At 45.9% G+C, this 22,641-nt stretch overlaps 1 protein-coding gene across 2 annotated transcripts in view; it reads left to right on the top strand.

The window, feature by feature from the left end:
- Nucleotides 1–18,957, top strand: part of NSDHL (NAD(P) dependent steroid dehydrogenase-like) — a 29,056-nt gene extending 10,099 nt beyond the window's left edge. For both annotated transcript variants that reach the window (XM_053579829.1, XM_053579830.1), the window contains 6 exons: nucleotides 2,089–2,247; nucleotides 9,666–9,812; nucleotides 12,422–12,550; nucleotides 15,428–15,570; nucleotides 17,113–17,215; nucleotides 18,539–18,957. In XM_053579829.1, the coding sequence (XP_053435804.1) occupies nucleotides 2,089–2,247; nucleotides 9,666–9,812; nucleotides 12,422–12,550; nucleotides 15,428–15,570; nucleotides 17,113–17,215; nucleotides 18,539–18,871 (1,014 nt within the window). In that variant the 3' untranslated portion in view covers nucleotides 18,872–18,957. The remainder of the gene's footprint in view (nucleotides 1–2,088; nucleotides 2,248–9,665; nucleotides 9,813–12,421; nucleotides 12,551–15,427; nucleotides 15,571–17,112; nucleotides 17,216–18,538) is intronic.
- Nucleotides 18,958–22,641: the final 3,684 nt, after the last annotated feature.

A 22,641-nucleotide genomic window follows, 5' to 3' on the forward strand; every position in this document is an offset into this window, starting at 1 on the left:
GGTTTAAGAGCTCACGACTCGGGCGGCGCCTGTGGCTCAGTCGGTGGGGCACTGGCCCCATATACCGAGGGTGGCGGGTTCAAACCCGGCCCCGGCCAAACTGTAACCAAAAAAAATAGCCGGGCGTTGTGGCGGGCGCCTGTAGTCCCAGCTGCTCGGGAGGCTGAGGCAAGAGAATTGCTTAAGCCCAGGAGTTGGAGGTTGCTGTGAGCTGTGTGAGGCCACGGCACTCTACCGAGGGCCATAAAGTGAGACTCTGTCTCTACAAAAAAAAAAAAAAAAAAAGAGCTCACGACTCTGTGGTTTGGGCAGGGCTGGGGTTCCTGGGCTGCTCTCCACTGGGTGCACGTATGTGGCCGCAGTTGCACATCTGGCAGTAACTATTAGCTATCAGCTGGGCACCTTGGTTTGCCTTCATGTGGACCTAGGAGGCTAGACGGAGCTTAGCAGTAGAACAGCAGAATCTTTGCCAGAGGACAGCAACAGTTGCAAGGCCTCCTAAGACCTAGTGTCATAAATCTCAGAAGAGACTTGAAGGAATTACTGAGTCCAATCATTGTCAGGCCTCCTGGAGATTCATTACACAGGTCTGCAAAGGATTGGTTTAATTCCTTCTCAATGAATATTACACTTCATTGCACCAGGGTGCAATGTATTTGTATCAAATGTTAAAAAATTAAAGATCCCCAAGACCAAGAGGTCCCTGTGGCCCACCAGATCCCCCTGGTTTTGTATAAAGCTAAGAATGTATATAAATTGGGATTTTCTTGCTACTTGGCAGCCGGTGGGGGGCAGAGACTAGGTTCCAATGGTTATGGCAAACTGCCATTGTCATACAGTTTTTAAATTTTTGTGCTCTTCAAAATAACTTCTTTTTTCCTCATCAATTGTCTTTATAGGGAGGAAATACTTAAATTTACTAAAATTAAAAGAGTACTTTTATCTTGACTTATATATTCTGCATAAGGTCTCTGTGGGAAAAAAGGTCCCACTTAAAGACAAAGCAAAACAAGAAAGGTTGGGGAAAACACAATGGCCTAGACCATTCTCTTGTGCTAAGGTTATACACATACTGCAGGTAAATTAGTTTGTGTAGATGGCTCTGTCCTCGGCACTATCTCTAAGACGTTGATTTTATCGCTCCTCTCAGTAACCCATTTTTGAGTCCTGTTTCCAGTCTGGAATTTTATTCTCAATTGTCAATTGTGGGAATTTTTGTATTTAACTTGACTCCAGCCTGAGTCAAATATTTCATTGTCAGTCAAGGTGCTAATTACCTACCATGGCATGATTACGTGTATGTAGGAATGATCAGAACCTTAGAGTCAAAACATACAAGCGTCTGCATATGGTGTTCTCTCTTTCCGTTATCCCAGATGGAATTACTCAAGAAGTTGTGCACTTTGGGAGGCTGAATGTAAATGCCTTCATTCTCCTGTGGTTCTTCAACTTACGAGAAGTGCAGAGAATGGAAAGTAGAGCCCAGGGCCTGAGTGAACAGCTCGCCCATGCTCAGTATAACACTACTTGGAGAGGCTCTTAAGACAGTCTTAGATCCCTAGGCCAAGGCTAGAAGAGGTTAGGTGACCACAGCCCCCTTGTGGAGGAAAAGGGACTGACTTTGTCCTGCAAGCGTTTGATAGTTTCCACTTACAATATCAGAAAGAAGAGTTATAGTCTTACTATCAGATGGCTGGCTTTTTCTTTTTTTTTTTTTTCTTTTTTGGCCTTGGAGAAGTACCCAGGGATCAGATATTGGGAGCAAGGGGGTATCACTTTGGGGGTTTCTTTCTTTGTTTGTTTCAGATTGTCCAGTTTTGATCATAGGTGGTTTAATTTTCTTTCACTATAAAACATGGTTCTTGTCATCAAGTCCAAGCCAAGTCTATCTGAGTATCATCTGTTATCTCTGTCCCCTCTTTACCAATCCCAGGAGAGGAGGCTGCGTTAGCAGTAGAACACAAAAATTACATAAAGCTTCCAACTTGGCTCAAGAAGAGTTACCGCAGTGGCTCAGGGTGTGTGAGTTGGCTCCTTATAGCTCCCAGTTCTCACTGTGCTTCCTCCCTGCCCTCCCTCTCTCCACAGGCCAAGAAATGCACAGTGATCGGGGGCTCTGGATTCCTGGGCCAGCACATGGTGGAGCAGTTGCTGGCAAGAGGCTATGCTGTCAATGTGTTTGATATCCGGCAAGGATTCTATAACCCACAGGTGCAGTTCTTTCTGGGTGACCTGTGCAGCCAGCAGGTAATGGTCCATGCAGCCTCGCTGTTTTTGCAGACTCCCACAGGGAAACCATGGTACTCTCCATGCTCAGATGCCAGCCAAAATGTTGTTTGAAAAAATTCTTTGAAAGTTACAGGAAAGAATTTAGCACACACCACATTCTTACTGTTGTCCCTGTTGCAACTCCTCATTGCGGCTGTGGTGGTATGAAGCAGCCAGGGTCAGCACGTAAAGCTGTGTGCCGATAAAACTTTACCAAAAGGCTGCCATGTGCTAACTGCTGCTCCAGGGTAGACACTCAAAAGTGCAAGTGCCAGGCCACAGGGTATTTTTTTATTAAGATATAATTCATACCATAAATGTCACATTTTAAAGTATATCATTAAAGTGGGTTTTACTATGTCCACAAAGTTATGCAGTCATTTCTCACTAATTGTAGAAGATTTTCATCACCCCAAAAGGAAATCCATACCCAGTCACTTACTTCCCATCCAGTCTGTCCCTGTGGGTTGGCCTTTTCTGTACTCTCCATAGAAATGGAATCATATAGTAGGTGGACTTGGGTGGCACCTGTGGCTCAGTGGGTAGGGTGCCAGCCCCATATACCAAGGTTGGCAGGTTTGAACCTGGCCCCAGCCAGCTAAAACAGCAATGACAACTGCAACAAAAATTAGCTGGGTGTTGTAGTGGGCACCTATAGTCCCAGCTACTCGGGAGGCTGAGGCAAGAGAATCGCCTAAGCCCAAGAGTTGGAGGTTGCTGTGAGCTGTGACTCCACAGCACTCTACCCAGGGCAACAAAGTGAGACTCTGTCTCAAAAAAAAAAAAAAAATAGGTGGACTTCTGCAACTGGCTTCTTTCACTCAACATAATGTCTGCAAGATTCATCCACATTGCAAGGGTATTAATATTTTGAATGTTATTAGATTTTGCCAAATTGCTGGACAGAGCTACATTCAGTTTTCATTCACATCAGCAGTGTGGTAGAATCTCCCTTACTCTGCTTCCTTGCCAACCCTGAGTGTAATTCAGTTTTTTTGGTCTTGTCATTCCAAAGAGTATGAAATGGTATCTCAGTGATGTTCAGAGTCATGTGTCCTCCCTGACTAGGTGAGTGGCCACTGTGCCCTTTGTTGATGGGTGTTCAGGTTTTGTCCTTTGCCCATTTGTCTTTGGGGTTACCTTGTTTTCCTTATTGATTGATTTGGAATGCCAATGTCTGGCGTGTTTGCAGGAATTGTAGATGGCTTTCCTTGGCCTTGTCACTGGGCTCTTTATTCTCAGCTTTGGTGTCAGTTTTTGGTTTTGTTTTTATTGTTTTTGCTTTGTTCTTTAAGTTTTAAGGCTATTACTTCCCTGACAGAGTCATAGCTGCTTCCTCTCCCAGACCCTGTGGCCTGCCACTTGCACTTTTGTGTGTCCACCCTGGAGCAGCAGTTAGCACATGGCAGCCTTTTGGTAAAGTTTAATCGGCACACAGCCATGTCTGCTCTCTACTGCTCACACCACTGGGCCTGGAGATGGTGCAGACATCTTCCTTGCTCAGTATTGCCACCTCCAGATTGTTCTCTCTCACTCTGCCCTAAGCCCCTTCCAGTGTTGAAGATGATCCCGTCAGACTGCACAAACCCCAGCAGCCACGCGCTCCGCTTATGAGGTGACTGCACTTCATTCCTTAGTGATTTCGGCTCCAGGCGGATGTAAGCCACGCAACAACATTCATGTGGGTGACCCAACCCACACCCTCACCTTACTTGCAAGTGTTCCACTCTGAGTGTCACCTCAGTTTTCCACTCACCCCCCACTAGTGCCTCAGCTGTGCCCCTCTCGGATGCCCAGCCATGCCCACCCTTGTTCCCAGTTCGTGCCACGCTGCCTTGGCATTCTGGCATAGTCCTCACCCCTTGCTCTCCTGGTGGCAGGTATCTGTCAAGGTTCTCTAGAGAAACAGCCAGGACAGGATGTGTGCAGGGGAGGAAGCAGAAAGGGAGAGCACCAGAGAGACTGTGACTTAATTCAAGGAATTAGATAAGACGATCATGGAGGCTGCTGGGCAAGTCTGAAATCTGAGGGTGGCCCAAAAACTCGAGCAGGGGCTACAGCTTCTGGCAGAAACCTCAGTCTTGCTGTTAAGGCCTTTGGACTAATGGGCTGCAGCCCACCCACATTGTCGAGGATAATCTCCTTCCTAAAAGGCAGCTCCACAGCGGCACCTCCACAAGTGTTCACTGGGATCAGTGGATTACAGCCTGGCCCATTTAACACACAGAAGTCCCCATCTCATTGTAAGCCTGACCCTGGTAAATTGGTCTCTCTCTCTCCCCGTGCGTCTCTGGGCTGCCGAGCAGGGCAGAGCACACAGCCTGCTGCTGCTTACCTTTTTCATGGCCATGGGCCTCAAGCATCTCATGGATGAGTTACTGTCTCCCAGCTCCATATCTCCAATCCATAGCTCCTTGGCCTTATATATGTCCAGCTCCTGCTGGACATTCCTGTGCAGATATTTGCAGACATTTCAAGCTTGCCACATCCCAAATGGAATTCCTGGCTTCCTACTGTAAGCCCTTCTCCCTCCTCCTCCTCCTGCTAAAGTCTTCTCCATCTCCATAAATAGCCTACTCTGTCCCATTCTTCAGCAAATCTTGTTGACTCCACAATCCAGCAACTTCTCACTCCTGCCATTACTCCTGCTCAGGTCTGAGCCAGAAACACCTCTCACTTGGATGTCAGAGGGACCCTTCTGGTGCATAGGTCAGATCACACGGCTCATTGTACAAAAGCCCCCTCCGTGTCCCATCCTGTGTACAGCAGACCACAGAAGGCCTGTATAATCACCCATGAAGCCCTGCATGGTCTGTCTCCATGACCTCTCTGGCCTCATTCCATCCCACAGTCCCTTCATTGCTTTGCTCCACTGGCCACCAAGTTTCTGCCTCAGGACCTTTGTACTTGCCCTTTCTGCCAAGAACTTTGTTCAAGAACCGCAGACCTTGCTCCCTAACCTATAAATCTATGGCCATACTATGCTAAGCAACAAACCCCTCCCACTCTCTCTTACTGTGCTTTATGTCCCTGCATGACCCTTGGCAGTACTGATGTGCTCTGGATTTACTTGTTTATTTGCATATTTGTCCTCCTCTCCACCACAGCACATAAGCTCATGAAAGCAGGAATTTTTGTCTCTTTTGGTCACTGCTGTGTCCCCTCAAAGGAGACAAGAATGCTTAGCAAGCTAAGTTCTCTCAAGAATGCTCCCCCAGCTGCCATGCTGTCATTGCTCGTGTATGAGTCGCTGCTCTCCTTGAGCAGAAATTTAGAAGGAGCCCTGCAGGGTGATGTGCTGTCCTCCAGCCACACTCAGCAGCTCGGGTGCAGGCACGGAGGGGGTGAGTTGCATTTAACCAGGGTTGGGGTTCATCAGACAAATTTGATAGAGGGTGAGAGAGAGAAAGCAACAGTGACAGTGAAGGAACATAAAGTCTCAGAACTTTATGGAGGGAAAGATAGATATGATGTGGCATTTCCATCGTCAGTAGTTATATATTCCTATATACAATATGTAGTGATAACACTTTTTAAATTGCTCCACTGTCTTGTGGCATCTTTTGTTGCCAAGAGGAAGTCTACTCTCAGTCAGATTGTTATCCTTTGTAGGCCATCTGGCTTTTCCTTTCATGGCATTTAGGATTTTCTTTTTCTAGCCTTTATGTTTTGTATCCAACACAGCTATACCCAAGTTGTAGTTTTGGTTTTAAATCCTACTCAACACCTAGTAGACCTTTGTAATCTGGAAAATTCTTCAAATATTGACTCTACCCCATTCGCACTTTACTTTCTTTCTGGAAGCCTCACTAGACATATGGTCATCTTTCATTATATTCGTCGTGTCTTTTAGCCTCTCTTCTATGGGTTCCTTCTCTTTCTCTCTTGGTGCTATGAGCTTTCCTCTGTTTTAGATTCATTCATGGTCCATTGTGCTTTATCTGTATCCTGTGAAGCCAGTCCTGTACATCCTATCATTTCATCTGTAAATTTCTCAGTATTTTTCTCTAAAAGATAAGGATCCTTTAAAACACACACACACACAATTCCAGGATTACATCTAAAAAATACTGACAGTGGTTCCTGAAAAATCCAGGCAGTGTTGAAATACCCTTGAAGGTTTCAGAAATATTTTTGTTTTTCTAAATAAGGAACTAGGCAAGATCAGGACTATGCATGTTGTTGAAATGTTTAAGGATCTTTTAATGTATGATTCCCTTTATCTTTTTAAACTTGTGTCTAATTGTTAAATAACCAATGTTTAGTAGAAACAATGTTTATAACCCTATAGTATTTTCCATGGTCTGGATTTTGCCATTCTGTTATCCAGTATTTCCTACTAGATCTGAGACTACTGTCCAATAAGATGGCCGTTAGCCCCATGTTGCTACTGAGCACTTAAAGTATGACAATTCTGAAGTGACAGGCACTGAAAGTGTAAAATCCACACCAGATTTTAAAGACTGAGTGCAGAACAAAAGGCATGTAAATATCTCATTAATAATTTTATATTGACCTAACTAAGAAAATGCCATGAAGGCTACGTTGAACATTTTGATGAGAATATATCAGATTGTATATGAAACGAGCACATTGTACCCCTTGATTGCACTAATGTACACAGCTATGATTTAACAATAAAAAATAATAATAATAATTTTATATTGGCCAGGCAAGGTGGCTCACACCTATAATCCCAGCACACTGAGAGGCCAAGGCAGATAGATTGCTTGAGCTCAGGAGTTCGAGACCAGCCTGTGAAAGAGCAAGACCCCTTCTCTATTAAAATAGAAAAAGTAGCTGGGCATTGTGGTGGGCACCTGTTGTCCCAGCTACTCCAGAGGCTGAGGCCGGAAGATCGCTTGAAACCAAGATTTTGAGGTTGCTGTGAGCTATGATGCCACAGCACTCTACCAAGGGTGACAGAGTGAGACTGTGTCTCAAAAAAAAGTCTTTATATTTACATGTTGAAATGGCACAATATCTTAGATATACAGTAGTAAATAAAATATATTAATTTTACCTATTTATTTTTACTTTATAATGTAGTTACTATAAAATTTAAAGTAGTCATATTTGTGGCTTGTATAATGTTTCTGTTGGACTAAAGACTTAATCTGCATTTGGTTCAGTTTTCTCCCTGGGGCATCATGGGCTGGTACCCCAAGAATAATAAGCATACCTGATACCCAGATTTTGCCTTCTGTAGACCACCTCCCATAAAAAGGAACTAGGGCTCCTTAGGAAAATAGCCTATTCTAGGACTCTGGAGAAAGGGTAGTACAAAATAAGCCTGAAACATTTTCTTAGGACAAAATTAATGAGGACATGTCAAAAGGAGACAGGAGCCAACTTGAAGAGACTCCACTGGTCAAATTTAGGACATTTTGAGCCTCAAAAAGGATAAAATTTGATGTAATGCATCAAATAAAAGACAACATGGGTCCATAAAAAATACTAAAAAAAAAAAAATGGAGTCAGAGGAAGAAGCAGCTCTATTTCACAGAGGAATGCCAGCTAATAAATGTAAAGGCATGCTATAATTAGAATGTCACCATTTTGAAACCAATATATTTAGTGTTCCTGGTAGGGACCATCAATAAATGCTGAAATTAATCTGTAGAATTATCACCCTCCAGATTACTTATTAATTCCACTGGGAAAAAGGTACCTCTTATTTGATAGCTAGAATCTGGCAGCCATTACCTGGTAGCCAAGTGATCCAACTTAACAACACCAACAGTGGCAAAAACATGCAGCTCCTGGGGTAATGTCTTGAGAAGGACACCTTCTAATCCCCAGAGCATATCCTTGCCAAAACCATTAAGTCTGAATCTAATAGTGAGGAAACAGACTAATCCAAGTGAAGGATAAACAACTGATCTGAAACCTTGAAAAACGTGGCAGTGTTACAAAAGACGAAAAAGAAGAAATGGGGAATTGTTCCAGATTAGAAGAGCTAGAAGACTTGAGCACTAAATACTATGTGTGATCCATGATTATGTCTTGGAACCCAACAACAAAAATGGCTAAAAAAGATGTTGGGACAATTGGGGGCATTTGAATATAGGCTAATTAGTAGATAAGAGTGTTATACCTGTTAAATTTTTTCAGTGTGATCATTGTTTTGTGGTTATTTAGGGATGTGTGGTTAAGAGTTTAGAGGCATGATATCTGCAACTTACTCTCAGATACTTCCAGAAAAAAATGTCTTTGGGCCAGACGCGGTGGCTCACACCTGTAATCCTAGCACTCTGGGAGGCTGAGGTACGTGGATCGCCTGAGCTCACATGTTGGAGACCAACCTGAGCTAGAGCAAGACCCTGCCTCTAAAAATAGCCGAGTGTTGTGGCCGGCACCCATTTGGGAGGCTGAGGCAAGAGAATCGCTTGAGCCCAAGAGTTTGAGGTTGCTATGAGCTATGACACCACAGCACTCTACCCAAGGCGACAAAGTAAGACTCTGTCTCAAAAAAAAAAAAAAAAAAAGATGTGTCTTTGTGTATGTAGACAGAGGACATTGTAGCAGAATATTAATTAGTGAATCTAAGCACATAAGTCATCATTGTCTTTCTTTTGGTGACCACCATCATATTCTATTTACTTAAGCTTTGGCAAAATGGTGACATGATATCATTTCCTCTTCATTTAGTGCCTCAAATCTTTGTACCTTATGCAAATTAAATGGTTGATTCTTTCCCTTTATTTACCAGTTTTGAAAAAAACAATGTGTTCTCACTGGTAATCAATATGTCTTGTCCTTCTTTGGCCAATGGGAGCTTCTTCAGGTTCCCCTTGAGTCCTTTTAATGTGACCTCAGTAGTCTTGGCTAGCTTCCTGACTTCTAGTACCACACGGTATTCCTGGTTCATCCTTTGTATTTTGTGCCTCAGAGCTACAATCAGCCATTTCTTTCAGGAACTCTAGTTCCTTTTAGCAGTATACTAGACAGACCTATTTTAAGATCCCTTTCAGGTTGCTATATCATGTTCAGTTTCATAGGAAGGAATCCACTAGTATATTGGCTATTTACACTGTCTTTAATGGCGTGGGACATTTTCATATGATTTATAATTTGTCTATGAGCTCACCTTCCCTAGGTGCCCTGAACACCCAGAGGGGTATTGCCTCTGTCTGGATCCCACAGGCTTCTTATGCCCCAGACCCCTTTTTATTGGGGACTAGTTAGTGGGGAAGGGACTGATGAAAGAGCCAGTTCAGTTTCTATCTGGTAGACTTCTATTAATATATGTGGTATTGTTGAATCTTCCTTTATAAAAACATGCTTCCATGTTGATTATAGAATTATACAAGGCCAGATTACAGAGTGAAAATGTGAGGAGGTAGCTGACCCATCCAGAACAAGAGAGATTATTTTGTCTCTATTTTCTTTTCCAGGATCTGTACCCAGCTCTGAAAGGTGTAAGCACAGTTTTCCACTGTGCATCACCCTCGCCATCCAGTAACAACAAGGACCTCTTTTATAAAGTGAATTACCTTGGCACCAAGAATGTCATTGAAACTTGCAGAGAGGCTGGGGTTCAGGTAAGAGGAAACCTAGAGTAAGTGCTTCTTGTAATCCTCCTGGGTCTAGCCAAGGTTGCTTCTTAAAGGGTTGTGAGGATCTTAGAAATGAAGCTCTAGAAGTCACCGGGTGTCATGAAGTTCTGCTTGCCAAGGCTGGTTTGAGTTGTAACACTCCAACTGTATATATATAAAAAAAAAAAAAACACCTGCAGCCTCTAAGGCTATTTCTCGATCTTTGATTAAGGAGCTACAAAATGTAGACATTTGCTGATAATTTTTTTTATTGTGATAAAATATACATCACATAAAATTTGCCATCCTAAGCATTTTTAAATGTACAGTTCAATGGCATTAAGCACATTCACGGTGTGGTGCAGCCGTCACCACCAACCATCTCCAAAACTTTGTTTTGTCCAAACTGAAACTCCATCCCCATTAAACATAAACTCTGCTCCCCAGCCCCAGGCACCCCCACTCTTATGTTAGGCATGTGGGAATTTGCCTACTTGAGGCCCTCAAGTCAGTGGAGTCCTATAGCATTTGTCCTTCCGTGTCTGCCTTACTTCACTGAGCGTAACGTTTCAGGGTTCATCAATGTTGTAACGCAGTGGTTCTCAACCTTCCTAATGCCGCCTCCCTTTAATACAGTTCCTGTGGGTCACGACCCGCAGGTTGAGAACTGCTGTCATAATGTGTGTCAGAATTTCCTTCCTTTCCTCTCCATGTGTGCGTGGACCACATTTTGTTTATCCCTGCACATATATATCAATGGGCATTTGTGGTATTTTGACCTTTGGGCTGTAGTGAGTTATGCTGCTGTGAACATGGCGTACAAATATCTGTTCCAGTCCCTGCTCTCAGTTCTCTAGCGGATATACCCAGAAGTAGGGTATAAAAATGGTAGCTTATTGAACACACTGTCTTGTAACTTGCTTTTCCCCAGTCTTGTATTTTGGAACTTTATCCATCTTGGTATATGTGGCTCTAGTTCATTCCCTTCAGGGCAGAATAGTTTAGTGGGTAACAGGGCAGGAAATGATTCCTATTTTGTATTTAAAGAGCGTTTTCCAACACTGACATCAAAAGATCAGTTAAAGTATTTTTTTCCAAAGGTTTACAGTGTTATTTTCCACTTTTAAGTCTTTGATCCACCAGGAATTTAATGTTTGTGTATGGTGTGAAGTAGAGATCTAATTGTTTTCCATAGAGATAACCAGTTCAGCACCATTTATTGCCTAATCCATCCTTTCTCCACTGTTCCGTGCCACCCACAGCATGTGTTGGTTGTCATGGGTGTTTATATCCTCCATAGGTCTGTCCCCAGGCTCTCTCCTCTGGTTTATTAGCCTCTTTGTCTGTGTCCTTGGCAGGAAGCTCTGCCCTGGTTAAAATGGGCTTAGGATAAGTCTCAATATCCCATAGGACAAGTTCTCCACGTATGTTTTAGAATCAGCTTATCAAGTTCTTTGAGAAAGCTTGATAAGACTGTTATTGTAATTGCATTGAACTTGTAGGAGAAAACTGACATCTTTCCAATACTGAGCTTTCCTTTCCACAAATATGGGCTGTCTTTCTATTATCTCTCTCTTTAATGTCTTTCGATAGTTTTATACTTTACTGCACAAAGATAGTATACATCCTCTTATTAAATTTATTCCTATGTTCTTCATTTTTGTTTCTGAATAACTTTTATATTTTAAATTATTGCTAATGTATAAGAATACAGTTAATTTTTGTATATTGATTTTTAATTCAACTTTGCTGCTCTAATATTTTCTATATATTCACCCTCATTTTCTGTGTAGATATCTTTGTCATCTGCAAGTGATGGTGTTTTGGTTTCTTTTCAAATCATTATAAATTTTTGTTTGTGTTATCCTACTACCCTGGCTAGGACTTCCAGTATGATATTGAATAAAAGTGATAAAGATATGATTCAAGCCAGTAGTGTCCAGTGTCAGATGAGCTGCCCTTAACCGGAAGTCTAGACTCTGGAACCCTCAGGAGAGAGTATCTTCCTTTAAGAATAGCATTTCTTAAGCAGTTGTGTACATGTACAAGGTCAGTGTCAGAATAACCAGGGATCTTTTTCAAACTGACATCCCCTAGGGGTGTCCAAACTTTTTTCTTTTCTGCCACTCATTAGAAGAAGAGTTGTTTTGGGCCACACACTAACTACACAAACACTAATGAAAGCTGACGAGCAAAAAAAAAAAAAAAAAATGCATTGCATACTTCTCATAATAGACAACATGACAGATGGGCAGAACAGTCCTCAAATAATCCGTATCTAGCATGAGGGCTGCAGGCCAGACACTGCCAGGAAGTTTGTGGGCTGTCCTTCCCCCTTGGAGAATCACTCTTGAGGTTAAATACCATGAATAATGAAATCTCTAAGGTGTGATAGGATAGAAAAACTGTGAGAGCTACTGTTTTAGAATGTAATAGCATAATGTGTCTAGAATCCACATAGCTGCAAAAAATGGTCATCTTTGGATTATTATAACAAGGCATGAAAAGCAAAGGCATTGCAGCAAGTCATTTGTACAGTTCCTCAGATGTGATCATCAGCCTGTTCCAATGGCAGTAATGTCTGACTCATATTTTCTTAAATCTTCCTTTGCCAGAAACTGATCTTAACCAGCAGTGCCAGTGTCGTCTTTGAGGGTGTTGACATCAAGAATGGAACTGAAGACCTTCCCTATGCCGCGAAGCCCATTGACTACTACACGGAGACTAAGATCTTACAGGAGAGAGTATGTACTTAGAATCAGTTGAATGAATGCTATCTGAAGGGCTTAGATTATTCAAAAAAATATGTATGAATTTATAAAGTTAGTATTCTGAGGCCTAAATGACTAATTTGTGTAGTAAAATTTATGGGGGAAATTAAATTTTAAAAATGATATCAGAATAGCTTATTGTGAGCAGACACCATTCTGAGTATTTTCCAGGAGCATTTTTCATGTTTTAACTTAACAACAGTCCCACTGAAAAAAAAAAAGGGCGGCATCTGTGGCTCAAAGGAGTAGGGCGCTGGCCCCATATGCCAGAGGTGGCAGTTTCAAACCTGGCCCTGGCCAAAAATTGCAAAAAAAAAAAAAAAACAAAACAGTCCCACTGTCACCACATTATAGATGAGGACATTGTACGTAGATTCAGAACCTTCCTGAACCTGGGCAGTCTTTCTCCAGAACCCGCACCTTCTGCCACACCAGCTTCCTTGCCTGCTATGGGAATTTTTTTTTTTATTAAATCATAAACACATGGATCATGTATACATTAATGCATTTATGGGGTACAATGTGCTGATTTCATATAGAATTAGGAATGCTTACATCACACTGGTTAATATATACCTCATCTCGTTTACTTAGTTATTATGTTAAGACATTATACTCTATACTAATTGATCCGACATGTACCCTTGCATTATGCACCATAGGTGTGATCCCACCACCCTCCCTTGATCTGACCTTAGGCTAACCTTCCTAATGACTCCCTTAACCTCTCCTTTAAAAAAAAAATAAATAAATAATGGAAGGATCTTGCTTTATTTTAAGGAAAAGTACTTTCCCATTTGGCAAAGCAGTGGCATCAAGCGGTGCCTGGTTTTCGTGAGTCGAGTAACACAGCCTCTGCACCTTTGGGCTGTGGGCCTATGGGGTGACAGCTGCCAGCTCCTGGTGGAGGCTGTTACCCTGCAGCCATTCCAGGCTGTAGGCCAGAGGTCCCCAGCCCCAGACAACTTGTTGTAGCTGGGTAGCTATGACCTTACCTCTCCCAGTGTTTCCAGTCTACTGTGCTCACTGAGGTTTGCTTCCAAAAGCAGTACTTACTGACCTGCAGCTGAGCACCAGACTGGCACGAGTCCCCTGTGCTGCCTACAGCTGCCTCTCCACTGTCTGCTGTTACTTCAGCTCAGAAAGTCCCAGCAGAATGAGACATAGGGGCAGAGGCCTGGCCTTTGGCAAGCCGCCGTCCTGTCTCCAGGCTATGCCGTGCTGCTACTTGGAGCCCCACCTGCTCAGACTTGGTCCAAGGAGCACTAAAGCTTCCACTGGGCCCTACAAGAAGTTCAGTCACCACAGACACCCTGTATAGTCTAACCCAAGGTGCCAACAGTGGCACCAGGACTGAGCCCACCTAGACTCAGGAGCTGCCGATGACAGCCTTGGCCCCAGCCATCAGTGTCTTGCTTCCATTGACTTTTGAGTACCCAAGTGGAAATAAGCAAAGCTTGCAAATGACTCTGGTTGTAAGTCAGCCAAGGGCAGCACCCACTGTTGGTTTTAAAACCACTTTACTGATAAGAAACTAGATGTAATGTCCAACTTTCTTCCTTTCTTTCTTTTTTTTTTTTTTAACTTTCTTCCTTTCAATAATAGAGATGAGGGCGGCGCCTGTGGCTCAGTTGGTAGGGCGCCGGCCCCATATACCGAGGGTGACGGGTTCAAACCCGGCCCCAAACTGCAAAAAAAAAAAAAAAAAAAAATAGTCGGGCGTTGTGGCAGGCACCTGTAGTCCCAGCTACTCGGGAGGCTGAGGCAAGGGAATCGCTTAAGCCCAGGAGTTGGAGGTTGCTGTGAGCTGTGTGAGGCCACGGCACTCTACCAAGGGCCATAAAGTGAGACTCTGTCTCTACAAAAAAAAATAAATAAATAAAAAATAATAGAGATGAGTTTTGGGAGAGGTCATGTGCGGGCTTATTTATTCATTTCCTCCATTGCCACGGGGACCAGAGGAGGGGCAGCTCCAGGAATCTGTTGAAGGAGCCACTCAATGACATGATGCCACAGTAACTCTCCTTATCTCTCCAAAACACTGGCCCAGCTCATCTCACAGAGTTGGCATGCAGCCCCATAAGGGTGGGCACCTTTATGGTCTGCCTTTTTACCAAAGGTATAACAAATGCTTTGTTTTCCTACTTTTGAGGCAAAACCTGTTTTTAGGCTCTTGAGTTCTAGCTTGTCTGGCAAGCCACACAGAAGACATCTTTGATTTCTTTCTGACAGTCCTAACAGGAATATGACTGGTGCTTCTGAAGCACTTGCCCTGAGCCCTGTGCATGTGTCAGCTCGCCTCCTTCGCTGCCCAGCTGCTGCCCTCTCTCTCCCAGGGTGTGGGCTTCTGACCCTTTCCATTCTCAGACCTTCTTCACAGTCCACTGGAGTTGGTCCAAGTCCTTTCAAGGGGTGGCCAAGGCCTGGTAGGAGTGTGCAGCCAGCACACATAGCTTAAGGCAGGCGGCCCTTGGTGGCAACAGCTCACTGCAGGCTCACAACTGCCTCAGTAACCAGACCCCCTGTGATCCCTTCTGCACACTGCTGCCAAAGCATGCCTCTGGGCTGCATGTGTGCATTTTAACCTTTGGACCCTAACCAAGGCCTTTCTACTTGATCTTACTGGTTTTCCCCAGCTGCCCCTCCTGCGTTTTCAGATTGGGGGAGATACAGAGGTAGCCCAGAATTATACCTGTTACTCGTGTGGGTTGTCAGCTCAAGGCAGACCACTGGTTGGTGGGTGGCGTGTGCACCAGCAGGGTGTGTCGTCTTTTTGTCCCTGATGGCAGGTGCTACTCACCCAGTGAGCACTGTCTTGGCTCAAGCCAACAACTTCCTTCTTTCCACCAGGTAGTCCTGGATGCCAATGATCCTGAAAAGAATTTCTTAACCACAGCCATCCGCCCTCATGGCATTTTTGGCCCAAGGGACCCCCAGTTGGTCCCCATCCTCATTGAAGCAGCCAGGAATGGCAAGATGAAGTTTATAATTGGGTAAGTCACCCACAGTGGCTCTTCTTTAGTCCTCCCTCATCCACACATAGTCAGTGGCCAAGCAGATGTGACAGTCTCACTCCATTTGTGCTGCTGTAACAAAAGATGTGACACTGGGTACCTTATAAACCCCAGAAATATGTTGCTCACAGTTCTGGAGGCTAGGACGTCCAAGGCCATGGCGTTAGCACTTTGGGTATCTGGTGAGGGCCCATTCCTCATACGTGGCACCTGCTATGTGTCCTAATGTGGTGGAAGGGCAGACAGCCCTTGGGCCTCATTTATTAGGGCTTTAATCCTGTTCATGAGGGCAGAGTCCCCATGACCTAATCACCTCCCAGAGACCCCCACATCTTAATGCTGTTGAACTGGTGATTATGTTTCAACATATGAATGTTCAGGGACAAACACTCAGACCCCAGCAGTGACTGTCTTTACTATCGTCTGTATTCATTTCCTACAGCTGCCATAACAAATTGTCAGCAACTAGTGTAAACTTAAAGCAATAGAAATTGATTTTCTCACATTTCTGGAGTCCAGAAGTCCAAAATAAAACTGTTGACAGGGTTAATTCCTTCTGGAGACAACAAGGGAGATTCTGTTCTGGGCCTCAGTTCTAGCTTCTGGAGTTTGCTGGCAACTTTGGCATTCCTGGCATGTAGATACGTCACTTCATCTCTGCCTCCATTTTCACATGGCTCTCTTCCTTGATTTCTGTGCCCAGAATCCCCTCTTCTTACAAGGACATCAGTCATAGGATTAAAGCCCACCTTATCCCAGTATGACCTCAGCTTAACTACCCCTGCAGAGACCCTATCTCTGAATGAGGTCAAGTGCACAAGTTCTAGGGAAACATGAGTTTTGGGAGGACACCATTCAGCTCAGTACAGTCTCTCAGATAGGCTGGGAGAATATTTACATCCCTGTTTGAGGAAACTGAGGAAAATGGGTGGTGGCAGCATCACAGTCCTCCTTGAGGAAAGCACAGGTGGAGGGACCTCTCCTGAGGACAATAGAGTGTGGCTGTCTCCCAGATATGCCTTCTTCCTTTATTTCTTACTTCTTTCTTCTCCCTTTCTTTCTGTCTCTTAGCCCTGCACCTTACTGTCCTGTTTCTTACTCAGCCTCATTGTCACCCTGATTTATCACTTGAGAGACTGCAGAGAGACTGGTTGAGAAAATGTGAAGCCAGAGAAAGGCATCAACCCAGTGTATCCTGGGAAGGATTGAATCGCTGCTGCCCACATCAGTGCCAGAGCGAACAGCACCAGTGCTGGCCACACTAAGATGGTCTGCGCAGGGCACCAAGCTTTACATTCACTGGCTGTGGCTGGCCCTTAAATATTCCCTTACCCCCAGGTGTGCCAGAAGTCCTGGCCCAGTGCACATGTTCAACGAGTATGGGGGGGTGGCAGCCATTCTGCAGTTAGCAGTCTCAAATGCTGAGACTCGGGAGTGGCCTGGGCCCACGTGTGAGTTCTCCACTGGGCTTGCAGCTAAGTGCCCCCAGCACAAATTGAATTCTTCCCTATGCACCTGCAGAAATGGAGAGAACTTGGTGGACTTCACTTTTGTGGAGAATGTGGTCCATGGACATATCCTGGCTGCAGAGCACCTGTCCGGCAACACAGCGCTGGGTGGGAAGGTAAGGTGCCCACTGCTCCACCACATCCTGCCTCTGCACGTTTGCCTCCCTTCAGGTTTCTTTTCCCTCCTGTGGATTTGCTACAAGTTGCCCCTGTGCTCCTGAATCATGGAGGACCCACTTTAGGACCCCCTTGTACCAAGATTGGGCCCCTCTGATAGGGAGTATAGTGTCTCTGTAGTGTCACATCACTTGGGGTAGATAAAACCTGAGGCCAGTGAGCTGGGATTGAACAGATTCAGGACATGGCTCTCCCTGGCATCCCACCTGTCACTGTGACTACTTGCAGTGGGGTTCCCCCCTCCCCTGCTCTCCTCTGTGCTCTTCAGTTCTCCATTTCCCCATCCTTCCTCTCCCTCCAGAGCTGCAGTGGATCTGAATCTCCTGGCATTTGGCACCTGATAGACAGAGTGGGGCTGGGATGGTGGCTGTCTCTGCAGTGGGGTAGACATGTGGGTCCCCCTCACTCTTTCCTCCACCTCCTAAGCCCCATGCTTTTCATTTCTCACCCCTGGGTTTAGAACCCCCCTTGTTCCTTGGTCCTCTCTTATTCTCCTGAACTTCTGCTATTTCCTACTCATCCTTTTCAGAGTGGTTGGGAATGGGGTGGGAACAGCTTGATTTAGGACAAATACATCACATTGGAGAAATGTTATATGACCCATTCATTGCACCGTAAGATAAGAAGATGGCTTTTACCATGACTAACAATGATTAAATTAATAAAAGTTCCTTCCTGAGTGCAGTCTAAGCCTCACCTAAAATCCTGGCCCACAGATAAAACTCTCATCACCTTCCCTCTGCTCACTGGCAGAAATGAGGGTGGAACATGTAATATGCTACAGAAGTGAGCACGTGGGGGGCAGTGTGCGCTAGCTTCTTGGATGTCTCACTTTTGAGCTTCCTTGCAAAAAACTAGGGCAGGCTCAGCACTTGTAGCTCAGTGGCTAAGGGCACCAGCCACATACACCGGAGCTGGTGGGTTTGAACCCAGCCTGGACCTGCCAAACAATGATGACTACAACAAGAAAATAGCCAGGTGTTATGGTGGGCACCTGTAGTCCCAGCTACTTGGGAGGCTGAGGCAAGAGAATCACTTAAGCCCAAGAATCGGAGGTTGCTGTGAGCTGTGATACCACGGCATTCTACCCAGGGTGACACATTGAGACTGTCTCAAAAAAAAAAAGACACAGGCAGGCAGACTCGGAGTGGCTCGTAGTTTCCCCAAGTATTATTTCTGGGCTAAGCCCGTGGCTTGTGGCTGAAGTCTAAGTCCCAAGTGCAGCCTGTGGCAGTGCCCCTAACTTCTTGTTCTCTCACCAGGCTTTTCACATCACCAATGATGAGCCCATCCGTTTCTGGACATTCCTGTCCCGCATCCTGACAGGCCTCAACTATGAGGCCCCCAAGTACCACATCCCCTACTGGCTGGCCTACTACCTGGCCTTCCTGCTGTCCCTGCTGGTGGCAGTGCTGAGTCCGCTCATCCAGATCCAGCCCACCTTCACTCCAATTCGGGTTGCGCTAGCTGGGACATTCCACTACTACAGCTGCGAGAGAGCCAAAAAGGCCATGGGCTACCGTCCACTGGTCTCCATGGATGAAGCTGTGGAGAGGACTGTGAAGAGCTTTCACCACCTGCGGAAGGCCAGGTGAAGCCCTGGGCACTGTCACCACGTTCCCCAGCCAATAACCCTGCCCCCAGAGAAAGTTGAAGCTTAAATGACTGTGATCCCTCCAATCCCTGGGGATAAAAAAAGACTGTGGGTTATTTGGCGCCTTAGACTTCCAAGTTCTTTTTCAGGAACTGTTGGTGACCTGTATTGCTTTTCCATAAAACATTTCTCTTTATCAACAGAGTTCTATTGTTCTTAGTGGGAAAGTGGTGATCCAGCCCAGTGGCACAGAAATCAAGCTGGTTGACAGAAACTCCAGGAGATGAGCAGAAAGGGTGACTTTCCTGTAGTTCACACTTACAGAATCCTTCAGGCCGATTTCTAAAGAGCATAGCACATATACTATACATTCCTTTTTTTTTTATTTTTCTGGTGATATTTTGCTTGCTGAACCTGATTAATTGAATTATTTGCAATATGAATGACTTCTGTTTTCCTCTCCACCTTTTTCAATGGATGAGGAGGCATCTGGGATAAGGTGAATGTGTTGCCTATGCCAGGCACTCTGAGTCTTAGGCTGATGGGGCAGGGGGATGTAAACATAAATAAGAAACTCAGAATAACAGAGTTAGAGCATGTTCACAAGCCCCTGTAATGCCAGGCAGGATATGATGCACACGCTTAAGATGAAGCGGTGTGAGTTCACAGAAAAGAGACCTGGCTTTTGTAGGGGAGGTGATGTGTTGAGCTGGGGCTGGAAGGAGGAGTAAATAGTAGGTGCAGACCCCTGGCTGGCATTTCAGACTAAAGAACACAGAGTCTCATAGGCAGTGGCTTGTCATAGTTAAATTAGCAGCATGTTGTGTTTCTTAGAGTCCATAAAGTAATGGTGTGTCTTAGATTTGGTGAAGGACAGAAGTGACTGCTTAGTTTGGGGTGGGAGACTGGTCAGGCTGAAGGTGCCAAGCTTAGGGGGATGCACCTTTAGCTCCTGGGCAGTGGAGGGTGAGGATCAAAGCCATGTGACTGCCCTCCTGGAGCCTGGGAGGCCAGATAAGTTGCAAAGCCCCAAGCAATGATAGAGCTGCAGGACAGAAATGAAGCCTTACATGGAAGCAACTGGAAGGGAGTATGAGCTAAGCCTCTGGGTTCTAAGGGGGAGTGGGAAGGAAGGAGGAGACCAAGCACAGAATGGGAAGAACTGGCTTAGACTGGGCTGAAGCCGCAGAGACACTCCCAGAGCTGATGGGAGCACGTTGTCGCCCAGATGAGTGAGGCTAGCAGGCCTTGCTCACAAGCAGCTAGCCAATGTCCAGGCCAAGGATGTTCATCATCAAACACCCAATTGTCCATTCCCGTTCTGCTTCTGCAGGGAAGCTTTGCTCTCTCTTCTGTTCACTTGCTCAGTCAATACATGTGTGTGAGGCCCTGCCCTGAGCCTCAGTAGTAACGGAAACAGACACAGCCCCTGCCTGCCTGGGGCGGACATTCTGGTGGGGCCACACAGATCAAAACATAACCCAAAACTACTCCAAGTTCCAAAAAGGAAAAGTACAAAACATTATGGAAGGAACATGGGGCTGCCAGCAAACTGGACCCAGGTAGAAACCAATCTCAAGGGTGAAGTGGTGTTGGGAGAGGTCTAAGAGGAAGAAGCTGGGGGCACTCTCCACACCCACAGACACTGAGCCACCAGCTGGTCAGCAGATGCCCTCCCCACCATTCTGTATTTCCCTGAATTCCTAAACCAGACCTATCTTTATCCTTCACCCCTTTGGAGAAAGTCCAACCACTAGGAAACCAAGACCCTGGGAGTGGCCAGGACTGTGTTCACAAGCCATGAGGATGGTTCCAAAACAGTGAGATAGCCTTCCTCCAGGTCACTGAATCCAACTAGAATGTCACCTCAGCCCCTGCAAGACTGAACTTGTTCTGCTCCCAGGCCCAACACCTGAGGGCCACCACCACCCATTTCCTTTCATGACAGGTGATGGCCTTGCAGCACAATGCCCTAAAATGACATCCTGGAGCACGGATCCAGGCCTGCACCTCTCCCCTGTGCCATAGCCTGACTGGAGAATCAGGGCCAAGGAAAGGCAGTTCCCTCCCAGTTTGAGGAGAACTAAAAGTCCATTGCCAAGTTCTGTATGTCCATTGGGGTGATCTCTCACTTCAGTTCCTCTTTCTTCCCTTCCCTGACCTGGTTCAGCTCCTGGCCCCATCTGCACCTAGATCAGGTGTACTGGGACAGCAAAGCTGATATGTATGCCTCCTCTCTTGTCCCTCGTCTGCTGTAGCCTCTACACACACACAGGGCATGCTGTCTCTTCTCTGCTGGAAATGTCAGTGGATCCTGATTTTCTCTCAGCCCACCTTTCCAGCTTCTCTTACTGGGCTTCACGCTGGCTGTGCTCCAGCCAACTGAGCCATGGTCTCCTGCTCAGGTTGTCCTAGCTGCCTGCCATGTCCTCTCCCTGTGTGTCCCCAGGTCCAGAATGGCCAGCTCTCCTGCTCTGGATTCCCAACCTGTGGCCCTTGATCTTCCCCGCGTGTCCTTTTTTCCACCCTTACCCTGCCAGGAGCTCCTTGATGGCAGAGCCAACTAGTGTCCCCACAGCACAGAGTAGGGCTCAGGAAACACAGATAGTCACCTCCCTGGTGATTAGGAGGTGCTTGTGGCTAGCAGTTCCATCAGGGGGTCCATAACTCCAAAACAGGGAAGCACTGGGACCCACGCAGAGGCAGGCTTGGCAGACAGGACAGAAGTGATCAAGGCCTCTGACCACAGCCCTCCAGGGACTGAGCGGTGCCACTGACAAATTTGAGGCTTCCTTGCTCCTTGAAGATTCTTGGCTTGCTGTATGAGACGGCCCTTGCTGGTGGAAAGTTCTCTCCCCTCCTGAACTGAAATACTGTCTGATGAGCCTTCCCTTGTCCTCCCTTCCTCTTGCCCCCATCCAACCCCAACAAGTGAAGCCTGTGTGGCCATTCCCTCAGCAGCATTCTCCGCAGCCCGCCTGCCTTGGGGCACCTGGTCCAGCACTGCCTCATACTGTCTCTCTGTTCTGGCTTCCTGCGGTGGCTGGCCCAGTCCCTCAGTGGTGATCACAGGCTTAGCCGCCCAGATACAACTCTGTGAACTGCTTCACTCCTCAAGGCCAGGGGCTTTTGGTTCACTCCCTGCTCCAGACTGTGCCTGGTAAGTGCCCCCACCAGAAGGCTGTTCAGAGAAGAAAGCCATTCCCACGTTGGCCAGCTGGGGGAGCCCAAGAGAAAGGAACCATGACCAAAGGCGCTGCAAGGCTGTTAGCAGAGCCAGGGCTGGCAGGCCCACTGGTTCCTGATCCCCAGTCCAGTGCACCCACAGCACCCAGGCAGATTCAGGCAGCCTAATGCAGTAAAGATACCAGTGTGGAAGAGAGCAGTCAGGACACAGGCTCCAATCTGAGGCTCTTTAGATCATGGGGACTGTGAGAAAGAAAGGAGCTATGCCGAGAGACACTAGAACCTTCCATTCCAATGTGCACCTCTGTGCACCAGCACTACCTAGTTATTGACCATGGAAGGTTTGGATGATGGTGGACCCAAATTAGAGCCTTCCCTTTGCCAGGTCTGCCTCTTACCCACTCAGCCCCAGGTTTATTCACATTAGCTCCTTCAGCCCAGAGAATATTGTTGAGTAATCTGAATAGGGGAGAAAAGGAGAGAAAAGGGTAATGGGCTCTTAGCTTCTGTCCTATATTGCAGCCTGGCACCTGAGGACTCTTTTGAGATGCGTCCTGAGGCAGGTACTGGGGAACATTCATTCTT

Source organism: Nycticebus coucang, chromosome X, assembly GCF_027406575.1.
Source record: "Nycticebus coucang isolate mNycCou1 chromosome X, mNycCou1.pri, whole genome shotgun sequence".
Taxonomy (NCBI): Eukaryota; Metazoa; Chordata; class Mammalia; order Primates; family Lorisidae; genus Nycticebus; species Nycticebus coucang.